Source organism: Struthio camelus, chromosome 6 (assembly GCF_040807025.1).
Source record: "Struthio camelus isolate bStrCam1 chromosome 6, bStrCam1.hap1, whole genome shotgun sequence".
Taxonomy (NCBI): Eukaryota; Metazoa; Chordata; class Aves; order Struthioniformes; family Struthionidae; genus Struthio; species Struthio camelus.
The window spans coordinates 33429564-33442209 of NC_090947.1; the positions used below are offsets into that span (position 1 = coordinate 33429564).

The following is a 12646-nucleotide window of genomic DNA, read 5'->3' on the forward strand; positions in this document are numbered from 1 at the left end:
TTGAAAAGCAAGGAGAGGGAAGCACATGTCACTGGTTACTCCTTTCACTGTGGCAAAGCTGGAGACAGCCCCAGCCTCTCACCTTCTAGATCCACCCTGCCCAGACTAGCTAGCACTTTCTTGTTCTCCAGGACATCTGGGCCTGACAACAAAAACTGTTTCAAGAGGGTTTAAATGCGCTGCACTCTATGGATGCAGAATGAAGTATATTTGCACAAAAAGACTGTGCATCATGAAGTGCCCTCATAGAAACTATTCTTTAGGGTAGTTAACTTTGTTCTTACACATATTTTATAAAACAGCATTACTGTTATTACATTGTTTCCTGACACTTCACCTCCAGCAGCAGCAGATTTACTTGGAAACAAAATGCAGTACAACCTAAATGGAACTTATATGGCATCTTTCTTTGGGGGGCCCCCAAGCCTTCTAGTCCTGACCCTCAGCAAACAGAAGCTCAGAGGCTTTATCTGAGTACTGTCACGTAACAAGTTAATAATAAATCTAGGGAGGCAATTAAGAGCCCTAGTTTGAACCCCTCTTGTCTGCCTGCTAGACTATCTGATTTGCAGCTCCACACTACGATATTTCAGGAGATATCTTTAACAACCTGATGACTTAGTGCAAGATAAACCCAGGATTTGTGTATACACATAGAGTGAGGCAGGGAAGGAGGAAGACACAGAGAAATAGGAATCATGCACTCAGAACAGACTGTAAAACATCATAGTGTCCAAGGGCAGAAAACAGCACAGAAGAAGGGTACAGACATTAGTGAAAAGCCACTGAGATCTTCCAAAATAGTACTAATAGCTGCCTTTATAGTGCCAGAGTTATTTTCTTTTTATAGGCCACAGAGTGCAATATTTGCCACTCTAGCTATGCTCTACACATTCTGATCATCATTCTCCTATCTGCATTGGCATTTTATCTTTGTATTGAGTTTTAATATCATAATAATACTATAATATTACAGCACTTTCAAGTGTAGGCCACAAACTGTATTGCCAGAGGTAGATAATTGCTGAAACTGCAAAGAGGCAAGATGATTTGTCTAAGATCACTTAAATTTAGGTTAGATAGTTACTACAGAGTAAGGAGAAGGATAAGAAGTGAGAATACAGTCGTCAATGGTCTATTATTACTATTCTGGACGAGAAGCGCAACATAAACATGAGGACAAACTCGAAAACCAGGAAACCAGGCAAGAATACTCCCTGCTGGCTGTGCAGGAAATGGTAACTGATGTCAAGAGTAGATGCCCATCGCAAGAACAATACGTAAGCAGGAGAGGGGGAAGAAACAAGTGTTCACAAGAAGAATCTCCACATCAAGCATCTCTACACAGTATTAAGCCACATTAATTAAGCCTGTCTTCTCACAACAAGGTGCACCATGATGCCCTCCACTGGATGGAGGATCAAACCTGCTTGAACCAAAAAATTGCTAGACAAGCCACAATACTACTTCCTTTAGAGGATGTGGCTGTGTTACCTTCAGAGCCCAGATGAAACATAAGTCACAGCACCACAGTGTGTGTGGGTCACAGACATGGGTCATTTCAATAGCTTTTAAACAATTAATGAAAAAAAAACAAAACAAAAAAAAGTAGCTTGGAAATGTTGATTTTTGATGTCTCTACTATTAAAATGGGGAAAAACACCTCTGAATTTCATGCAGGAGGATGATAATGGTTACCTGGGCAAGGATGTGGGTTGCAGTCTTGGTACTCCATCGCTGACCCCACGCAGGGCAAGCCACCATTTTTAGGTTCAGGGTTTGTGCAAGTTCTCTTCCTGATCCTAAAGCCCAACTCACAGTCCCTGGAACAGGAGGACCAGGCCCCCCAAAAGGACCAGCCCCCATTGATAATCCGTGCAGAGGTCTTACCAGTCTTGAGGAGGTCATCAACAAGAGCTTCAAGGAAAACAAACGAGACACCGTATGATTATAAATAGGTCAGTTATTGGCTTTTATAAAAGGACTTCAGCTCATAAATAAACTCAGGATTCGTGTGCCTTGGGGAAGGGTTTCTGTTGAAAGTTCTTAGCAAGAGTTTTGTTCCACTGGGCTAGAGGTAGAAGTGAAATGAAATCTGCATACACAAGCTGAGTCAAGTAATCACCTTGATAAATGACCTCTCTGGGCAACAAACTGTGGCAATCCAGGCTGTGCCCTGAGGACACTGCCTTGCATCACAGCAGTAGCAAAGGGAATAACCGCAGAGGCAGTGCACAAGGGGACCTCCAGAGAGAAAGAAGAGCATAGACACACTGTCCTGCAGAATGGGTCTTCTCTTTTCTACGTCCTCATTACTTGCCTGTCCTTGCTGGAGCAGTCTGGCAGTAACAAGAACAAATCTATACACTGTCAAAAGCACAGAGCCCATGACTGTGTTGATCTCTAAGTCACAGGGCTCTCTACATGCATCCCACTCATCCTGTAGCGGCACTAGCTGTACATGCCAACACTTATGTAGACACAGTCAGGTTTCTGCTGTCCCGAGAGGATCCTCCATCTACCGCCACACCTAGGCTTGGCCCTACATAACCCTCCCAGCCCAGAGCTGTCAAGACGTACAGTCAGTATCACACACTGCCGAGCCGTCATTGGGGCAGAATCGACTCTCGGTCTTCTTCCTCCCAAACTGCAGCTCGTGAGGATCGGACAGCTGGGCACGACACGTGTAGCGGAAGCGCTGCTCCTGGCGGGCACCATTCTGGGTGATGTTGACAGGCATCCAAGGGGTCCAAGGTGTGTTCCTGCGCACCTCTGGGCAACTCTCAGGATTGCAGGTCTTATATTCCTGCCAAGGAGAAAAAAAAAATTCTCTCCTTACTTATCAAACAGCAACAGCATAACTGGTAGGGATTCATTTACATCCCAGAAGACAAAAGGGTACACTCTGGATCTAAAACTGCCTTTCTCCACATTATCTGACATCACAGATACAAGTCAGAGCTGGGCCCAGCACAAAACCCAGGCAATGTGAAGGCAGTGGTGGTACACAGCCTCAGGTGGACCTCAAGGGTGAACTGTGCTTATGATTCTTATATCTCTGGGATTTGTGTTTCTTTGCTGACTCAAAGTCCTGTGGGGTATGTCTCAAAAGCCTGGTATGTTGTGGGCAGGATAAGAATTCAAATAATATATAATAATAACAATGAACAAGTTATCTTCTGCTATGGCCCTAGGATGATATTGCCAGGTCAGCCTACAGGACCCTTACAAGAACAAGGTCCCAGTAAGGTTTATTCCTTGAAAAGTTTACTGTTTTATTTTTAAGGTGATTTTAGAAAAATTTCTTTTTATAGCTATTTTTGTTTGGTTGGCTTTTTTAACTCCCTAATGAGGTTACAAACCATTTGCCATCCTTGGTCTAGATCTGAGCATCCACTGAGTCCAACCAATATTATAGCCGGATGGGGATGGGGTCATTTGGGGTTTTTACAAATTGCTGCACTACTGAGAGGAATTCCAGTGAAAAACATCAAGTTCTTGTTTAAAAATAAATAAATAAAGTAGTCTTTTCTGGCAGAGAGAAGGAAATGTAATGCTTCAGGACTTTATGATTCTAGAGTAAATGCCAAACAGCTTGTGAACAGATGGGAGGTTCCAGATCAAATCTGCTTACACTGGAAGAAAACTCTCCATAAAAATAATTAAAACAGCTGTATGAAAAAGCTGCCAGAATGCGAGAGGAAAAAAAAGAAAGATAAAAGGGGTAGCCATTGCCGCAACTGTGGGTTAACTGCATGTCTGACCTGCTGTTTACTCAAGCATGAGAGTGAGACTCATTTCTGATGCCTGTATGACTTCCTTGACTCAATGGGATCATCCCTCAGAGTAGGACAGAAGAAAAAAAGGTAGAGTGTTCTCGGGTAAACAACCTGATACCTAAACCTACAAAAGCCTGGCATGCCAGAGGACACACAAACATACAATCACACTAACTTCACTGGGTTCTGGAATCTGCCACCTCTTTACTTTGCAGTTCATTTCAGTATCCTCTCCAGCAAGAGCTGAGGCTAGCATTTTCTTCTAGCTCGAGAAATAAAATCAAGATGGAGGGAGGAGTTAAATACCAAGTCCCTAGAAGCTAAATGTCAATAGGTGTCCTATATGCAATGATGTCAATAAATAATACATACCACAGCACAGCCTGGACATGTATTTCCATTTTCACAGGACCTCTGCCTTGAATGTATGCCTCCGCCACAATTCACACTACATTTATTCCAAGGACCCCACGAAGACCAAAAAATTGGCAACGGGCATGGACTATTCTCATTACAGAATCTGAAAGAGAAAAGCACATTGCTCAGAAAAAGTCCATTTCAGCATATCCCAAGGACAAAAGGACAACGGGTGCAAATCTAAACTGCATACTGCATTTGGGTGCAATTCATGCATGTGCAGAAAGCGAGTAGAAGCTGGTCAGATTAGAATTATTCCCGTTCAAGGCAGAGAACTGTACCCTTTACACAGAACCCGGAGTGGTTAACCAGACAGTAAGGCTGAGCTCACTAACAAGGTTGGAGTAAACGGTCAAGATCAGGCTTTTGAAAGTGCTCTGATCTCAAAACTTTTACACACTAAATTTATAAAAAGGCTCATAAGCTGAAGCCTACGTATCACAATCAGAGATACTAAATGATAAGTGTTTTGAAAATCTGGCTCTTATTTAGGTAACTAATGGGAGCTCAGCTCATCAATGAGCTGTCCCTAATGACAGGTGCTAAGTGCTTGACAATCTTCTCTTCCCACAGTCTGGCCCTTACTGCTGTTTGGACCTTATGAAATTAGTGTTTGCGACTGGAGCCAAAACAGCTATATGCATCCAAAAGCAGCCCCTAAATTAATGTTATTTCATGTTCCCTTTCTAAAAGGTAACTTCAATTTTGTTCAGTTTTTGAATCAATATTCTTCTCAAATTGAATCACACAAGACCCTAATTGACTCAGATGTAGTCATTAAAACAAAAAAGGACCATTCTGAATGGCCACGAATCAAGCCAAATATTAAAATGTCCTGAATCAAGGAAGTAAAATGAATTGCCCTTTGTATTCTGAGAAATGGAGAAAGATCTGCCTTAACTGACCGCTCAAGGGACAAGCAACAGCCTACTGCCAAGCAGAAGTGGCCTTTAATGAAATGTCAAAGCTGGAAACCAAATGGGGATGCCTTGAAGCATATGTTTAGTGAGGGGCTGGGCTCGAAGAACCGAAACAGTGCAGATGGCTCTCTAGGTTCTAAAAATATTGTTTTTCAGTGATTTTACATCAAATTTGCATAGTTTAGAGGGGGAAGAAATAGATATTCCTCTGATGCTAACCCAGCAAAAACTCAGCCCTGAATCTGTGAGTCAAGCGGTATTCTGTCTTGAACTTCTTCTGATGCATCAGCACAATTAATACAGACTTAGGAACAGCGTAATTGGCAATGAAAGCTGCACATATCCAACTGCCTCCTCAGGTACAGGATCAGAAAAATGTAACTATCAACAGTTAGACTGCTAAAAGGATATGACTTCTCCTTTCATTCAGGAGGACAATCCTCTGTTCTGGGGATAGCAATAGTCATGCACTAGTATTTGTGAAGGTTTGACAGATCATGACAAAGAGTGGAGGCAACTCTGAAGTCTCTGATGGTCACAGCCTCGCAAGAGAGAGGCTGTGCACGTGAGCAACCTCACTCATCTCAGGCTCTGGGATGTCTTCTGCTCCGTGTAACTGGCCAAAAAGCCTTAATTTGAAATCAGAGGAGAGCCACCATTTCCAGCTAATAGCGTTATAACCTCAAAAGTGAACACAGTGAGTTGTGAACGTCTCTTACCTCTCTTCCCTGCTCTGTCCAACGCAGACCCTGCCCCCATACCGGGGAGCGGGGTTGCTGCAAGATCGCTGGCGGACCTGAAAGCCTATCCCACAGGAAGTGCTACACGGAGCCCAGGAAGACCAGGGTGTCCAAGCGCCATTTCTACCAAAGGTGGGGAGAGAGAACAAAGCATGCAGGTTACCTGAAGGTCTGTCCACATCATGCTGTGCTCAACAATAAAGCACATAAGGCTCTGACAGGGGAATCCTTGAATGCACTGGAAAAGAGGTGCATTCATTTCAAGCAGACTTTGTATCAGCTGAGATTTAGAAAAGGAACTTTCAAAAGCACTTAGCATTGGCCTAGCTTTCCTCCCACTGAAGTCTCTAAGACTTGGAAAAGAATAGAATGAAGCCAGTAGTGAATGATTTTGGAAATCCCTCCCAGGATTTTCTGAGCAAGTGTGGTTGCTGTAACTCTCACTGACTATTCCCTCATCATCTCCCCCCATGTCTCCTAACCCCTTTTTTTCTGAGCCAACAGCTGATCCCAGAGTTGTATCTCCTGGACTCTTCTGCACAACTAAATGCAGTTTTTGAGGCTCACCAAAGCCAGCTGTGCCAAAGGATGTAAAAAAAACACCTGCTGCTCATTCAGCGGGTACTGATGCTTTAAATCTGTTACAGCAATTATACTGCCAGCTCCCATGGTTTTATCACAAGCCTTATAATATTTGGTGTTTTCCTAAAGCCTTCGGCCTTGAATCCTATTAAGTGGAAATCTCAAATTTCATTAAAAATAACAATAATTGCTTCTTGCTTTCATGGCAGCCTGCAAACGTCATTGTACTGTGACCTTATAGCTGTAGAAACCAGAAAGCAATTAAGAGCTCAGAGGCAGGACTGAGTTTCCTGGTTTAATGAGTGATCACATCTCAGCTGAGCAGCGGTAACTTAGCCTGCGGGAAATGGGATGCAAAAACCCCTTCGTTCACACCTCAGTGACAGAGGTGTAAGCTAGCGCTTTGCACCTTGCATCTGCGATCGGCTGAACACGTGCATGCAGTTGGTTTCTGCGACGCCACTGACGTAGTAACTCAATCATATGTTTAAACAGAAGCCGACATTTTCATCTTTAAAATCTCCTAATTATTAAAGCTCCCCTTCCCTTGATTTGGCAGCTCTGCTAAACCTTTGAGCCTCACAGAGGCAGGGGGAGGAGGAACCATACTACATCTTTTCTGTGCTACAGGTTTTCGTTTCATATGGAGCCAGTGGCAATGCTCTGTCTTACAGAAATGCCTGATCTTGATACTTCACTGCCTTAAGCCAAAAAATCTCATTTGCTTTTTCTTAAAAAAAAAACTTTCTAAAAAGTCTAGTCAAAAAACAACTCAGGTGCTCTCTGGTTCTTGAAAGCTAAGCTCAAAGACAGATGTTAATATTCAGAGCATTTACTGAACTAATAACATTGCTGGCAAGAAATATTTTCTGGCGTAGCACCAATCAGGGCAGAGGATGAAAGCTGAAACCCACGTTGCCCTTCACACTTTTTATATTTGTTATCAAGTCTTGCCTGTTCTTGGCAGCCTTATTTCAGAACCCTGCTAGATATTTCTCCTTTCCTCCTCTTGTTCTTTCATCCCTTCTCCCTCTTTCCCTTCCCCTCTCACTCCCCAAACAAGGTTAAAGGACAAGAAATCCACTAACATAAAAATCCTCTCTTCCATGTTACTCTTCCACATGTTAACCCACTAACTACCTTCCCAACCTCAATCCAGAAGAAAGATTATATGTAAAATCTCAAATGAAAAAAATCAAATGTAAGGTTGCTGCTGTTGTAGCAAAAAAGGAAAGTAATCTCTACTAAAATTTCTCAAAAAAAAAAAAACTCATAATCTATTTGTGTTCCAGGATTTTTAACAGAAATGAGGGCAATTTCCATTTTCAGACTTCCAGCTCTTGCTTTCTAATAGAACTCATCTTTAAGCATCCTGCTTTCTCTTTGCAAAAAAAAATTTCAATGCCATATGAAGTCAATTAAAGGAAATTCAAGGGCTGAGGCGGATGTAGGATGACCAGATGTCCCTATTTTTCAAATCATGCTGTTTTCCTATGTCCTAAGATTGAATAATATATTTTTCATCCACTTCTTTGAGGATCTTCCTGCCTCTTTCGCCATCAGAGCAGTGCTGGCAAACCCATCCTTTTGGCACGCTTTGCATTTCCCATTGACATAAAAAGGCTGCTTTGGGAGGCTCCGCTCAACCCACGGTGGCAGCACCAGGGTACAAATGACTGCCTATGTTTTAGACAGCACAGCCTACAACTGCAAGAAGAGATGCCAATTAAAAGATGAGTGTTGCTGAATTTTTGGTGCCAAGACCAAAACTGAACTCCAGGGAGGAGTCAAGAGACAGCTGTCCTTAACAAAATCAGCATTTACAGAGAAGGTGAAGTAGATTAAAATGGTATTGACCCAATATTTACCAAAATATTGGCTGGCCCCACCCTGGTTATAAGTAGTGCTTACACTACTGCATCTTCCTTCCTTGAGTCATGAAATGATGTAGCCTGAGGGTTAACAGGGACACAAACACTGTGGCTATGCTTAGGGACTCAACCAGAGGACATTTACTTTCCATATTGCTCAAGGACAAGCCTCATCCATCCCTGGAATGGCGGCACTTGGACATAAGCTGAGCTGTACGCGTTGTTTAAGTGCTGTCCCCTGTAGGTATGCCTCCTCAGCTTTGCTCGCTGCCAGCTGATGATCTGTTGCTTTCACATAGCCAATGTGCTGCAGACAGTTCATAGACTCCCAGAACAAGGCAAACAGACCTTGCTCGGAGCTAAGCTAGGCCCTGTCTTTACAAATGTTGCTCTGAAGGATCTTTTTTTGCTGTTGGCAATGTAATCTCAGCCTTCAAGCTCGGAAAAACAATGATTGAGAGCTTACTGATTCTCTTTTTAGCCTACTGTTGTTCCGTTGGCTAACAACTGCTTCTGCTGTACTTGCTCCCTCCTAATAGGTCACGACTCACTGCACAGTTGAAGGAAACTGAGGCACAGTGTAGCGAAGGCTAGTGCTCACATTTATTTTAAGTGCCCACCTTCCAAGGTCCCCTCTTGAGATACCTGAAGGCCCTTCTTTTAGAGCCATTGGACTCCTTCCTTATTCACTGCCTTCAAGTTGGACCCCACATACATCAGTGTGGCTGAGATGCAAGAAGACAGTTATGCAAACACAAAGAAAGAGAGCAGGCGTAAACAGACACAATTCTTATTGCATTCCTAAAAAGTGCAAAGATGCTGAGGTACCTTGAACAATTTGCGACCTCAATCCTGGCCCCTTCACAGGCGCGACCTCCGCAGCGAGGACGAGGGCTGTCACATGAACGTGACCTACACATACAGGAGCCTGTGCTGTCCCCATCTGAATGCTCACACAGTTGCCATGGGGACCAAGGCCCCAATCTTCCATTTGTTGTCAAGTTTTTCACCTAATTTGAAAAAAAAGGTCATTAATAGCAAGTTTACATTTCAGGAGACAGCCCCACAATAGAAATGCCAAATAAAGCTGCTGGGGGGATTAAGACTCAGCTTACATGGGAGCTGTCTGTGCTTGTGAGCAGGATTCAAAACAGAGGGCTGTTTTCAGACAATGCTGCATCAATATTTACCCTCTGAATTCCACCCTGCATACCTAACATGTGCACACAGGCACCCAAGCCTACCCAGCCAGCCAGCATCAGATGCAAGTATCCATCTGCCACACCACAAAACCACCATGCTCTCCCATCCCACGCTGCACAGCTCCAGCTTTCCAAATAATACAACGGCCAGTGCTGATTGGCCCAACTCTGTTCTGGTTCTGCCTCTGCAGTACCTGGGACTGCTCCTATAGACTATTTTCCTAGTTAGTGTTTGTATAACGACAATGACCAGCTAAGATGGGGGCCTCACTGCACTTGGCCCTGTCCAAACATGCAGTAGGAACTGGCTGCCTTTCTAAGCAGAACTGTGGCCTAGATGCGTAAGTTGGATGAAGGACAGAAGGTGAAAGAGATGGGTGTGACTGTAATTAATGCTCAAGATCACACCGTGGACTAAAGAGCAAGAACTGGACTCAGGCAATTTATAGGCCAGACCACATTGCCATGTTTTCTCTGCCCTTTGTTTTATGCCTGTACAGCAACTAACAGACTAGGGCTTGAGGTTCTTAATCACTGTAACGAAGTAAAAACACTGCAATCCTGTCAGAGCAAAAGCATGAGGAACAGATTGTTTCAGCCCAGATTTGGTGAAGTCTGTCCAAAAGGTAGTGTCAGTGATTGTTCCCAGGTGTCTTGTTTTAACTGGTGCTGTTACGGCCTCTAAGAGACCCCTAAGATGTGGCTTTAGCAAGCAAGCTGCTAGCCCTTGTAGCCAAGGCTGACTTGAGGAAATACAGCACTGTGTGTTCCTTTCTGGGTCACTCCCAGGCCACCAGTGCCTTCTCGTGCCCACTCCAGCGCTGTCTCTGGAACCAGCTCTGAGAGAAAGCTTTGCCAGCTCCAAGACTACCCTTGGGAGCCTGCTGTGAACCTGTGCCCTGGGACCCCCCTGTTCCTAACTTCAGAGATACCGTGCAGAGAGACATCCAAGCTGGCCTGTCTAGATACAGCACAGGCCCAGCACAGCCCAGTCTCTCACTGGCTGGGTACCCCTACATCTGTCCTCCAAATTAGGTGATACATTTCCACATCATGTTAGCAACCACAAGGCTACTCAGCCCCCCACTGCCTGTCACACGGATGCTGCACCCAGATGATGTGCAGGGAAGTAACAACACAGATCTCTTGGACAAAGTAGAGTAACGGTCCTTGCGGAGAAGGAAAACTTCCCTTGCTCCCATGCAGCCTCAGTGCACACCAGGTAGCACGACTGTGGTCCCAATGCGAGAGCTTTGGACCTAAAAAGCAGTGGAAACCGGCACTGAAGGTCTTATACCCACGATGCCTTATGGCTACAGGGAGCCAAAGGCATCACGGTGCCCAGCCAGCAGCAGGAGGGGGAGTGAAAGTGCTGTGCCAGATCCAGGGTCTGCAGCTCTAGAGTGATCCTGATGCTGCTCCTTGGGGAGCTGAGACTCATGGTCCCACTTCCCCCAAGCCCTGGGGCCGGCAGTCCTGAGGAGCTCCCAGCTCTGCTGGGCTGGAGCTGCTTCATCATGTGTGGCCAGGCCGCTCAGCCCTGCCCTGTGCCTGCCCTCTCCGGTCATGCTCTTGCCAGCATCCTCAGGCCTCTCCTAACACCTCCGGCTGACAGGGGCATTTGGAAGGGCATCTCAAGGACTGAGGCTGGCAAGAGGAAATAAGCAGGGAGAGACTAAATAGAGCACATTTGGGAGGGCTGGTTGAAAAGAAACCAGAGGAGCCTGGAAAGAGACCCATTTCCCCACAGTTTCCCCATATCCCTCTAAAACTCTTGTCTACCACCTCAGGCTCTGCCACCAGCAACCCCCCAGACTTTAGCCCTCCTTAGCGACTCCCACTATCCCCTCAGCCATTTGCGGGAGAGACCAGCTCGTCTGCCTTTCGTCCCCCCTCTCCTCCTCCCTCGCGATGGGACACGCTACCCCCAGGAGGCCCCCTCCATCTTCTCCACCTCCTCCATGAGGAGAAGGGATTTCCACCGGGAGATGAAGGCAGGGAACAGACGATTCATCCCCACTAACGTCACCCTGGCACGCTCAGCAGCTTTGGTAAAACCGCCAGCAAAGGCAACGTTGAACTTGGCCTCGGTGTCTCATGCAAAGAAGCGCGAAGAAAGGACCAGGCTGGGGCCCTGGCGAGCAACCCTGGCTCAAAAACCGAGCCAGCTACAGCTGCTGACAGAAACCACCGGGACTAGACTTCACAGACTGCAGCCATCAGGCATCAATTCACTGCGCTGCCCAGGGTGGGGAAAGCATTTCTTTGTTCTACCGACAACGAAACTGAGGCACTGGGAGGCTGCGAGACTGGTCTGGGGCCACGCAGTGAGTCAGTCGTACCTCTAAGAAGCATCCTTGAACACTCGTCCCCTGAAACACGCTGCCCTGAGTTTATTCTCTGAGTTTGGCACTGCGTTAAATGCTCACTACGCACCTTTTGTGGGCTGTCATCTTCCCTCCCACCCTTCTAATGGCATCAAAAATATGCAGCAGTGACATGGAAGTAATTTAGATCTGTTACTGCGCTTGTCAGACTGTACTTAGGGGGCTTCAAGCATCTGTTGCAAACCTTTGTTTTCAATAGATTATCAAGCTGGAGTACAAATTTGCTCGGGGTTGCAGGTTACGAGGCAAGACGCCCAGAGAAAAGAACACTGCGTTTTGTTGCTGTTGTCAAATTTGTTGTTTCAAACGCACATGCAGTCAAAAATGAATACAGTTTGGTTGTTAGAGGAAAGTTAGAGAGGAAAAAAATCAAGAGGGCTACTATGAAATATTTAATATTAGATTTTTATCCCCTTTTTCCTCTTGCCCTACAAAAGTCATACTCCAAGTACTGGATCATTACTACTCATTTTTGCGCCAGAAAGCCTTGCTGGTTCCAGCAGGGAGTTCTATTCAGAAATCAATGGTATGATATGGCCCGTGGCTTCAATTAAAAAAAAAAAAAAGGCTGACAAATAATTATTGGCTCATAAGTGGTACTGGGAAGCAACCCAAAAATTGAACAAATAAGCGGCCATAGCTGAAATGTTAAGATTTATAAACACGTCACGTTTCGAGTGTGGGAAGTTTTTATCCTTAAGAAATTATATTTGGATTATTATTCCATCTTTAAATTCATAGAAACATC

The 12646-nt window shown here is 45.0% G+C and overlaps 1 protein-coding gene across 8 annotated transcripts in view; it reads right to left on the reverse strand.

Moving 5' to 3' along the window:
- The window catches only part of SEMA5B (semaphorin 5B), a 279310-nt gene that overhangs the window by 29503 nt on the left and 237161 nt on the right, over window positions 1-12646 (reverse strand). For 7 of the 8 annotated variants that reach the window (XM_068949052.1, XM_068949056.1, XM_068949055.1 and 4 more), the window contains 5 exons: window positions 9138-9319; window positions 5836-5979; window positions 4152-4299; window positions 2581-2806; window positions 1699-1917 (listed from right to left, as the gene is read on the reverse strand). In XM_068949052.1, the coding sequence (XP_068805153.1) occupies window positions 1699-1917; window positions 2581-2806; window positions 4152-4299; window positions 5836-5979; window positions 9138-9319 (919 nt within the window). Of the gene's footprint in view, window positions 1-22; window positions 1243-1698; window positions 1918-2580; window positions 2807-4151; window positions 4300-5835; window positions 5980-9137; window positions 9320-12646 lie in introns of those variants that run through there. The other variant, XM_068949058.1, reaches the window with a different exon arrangement.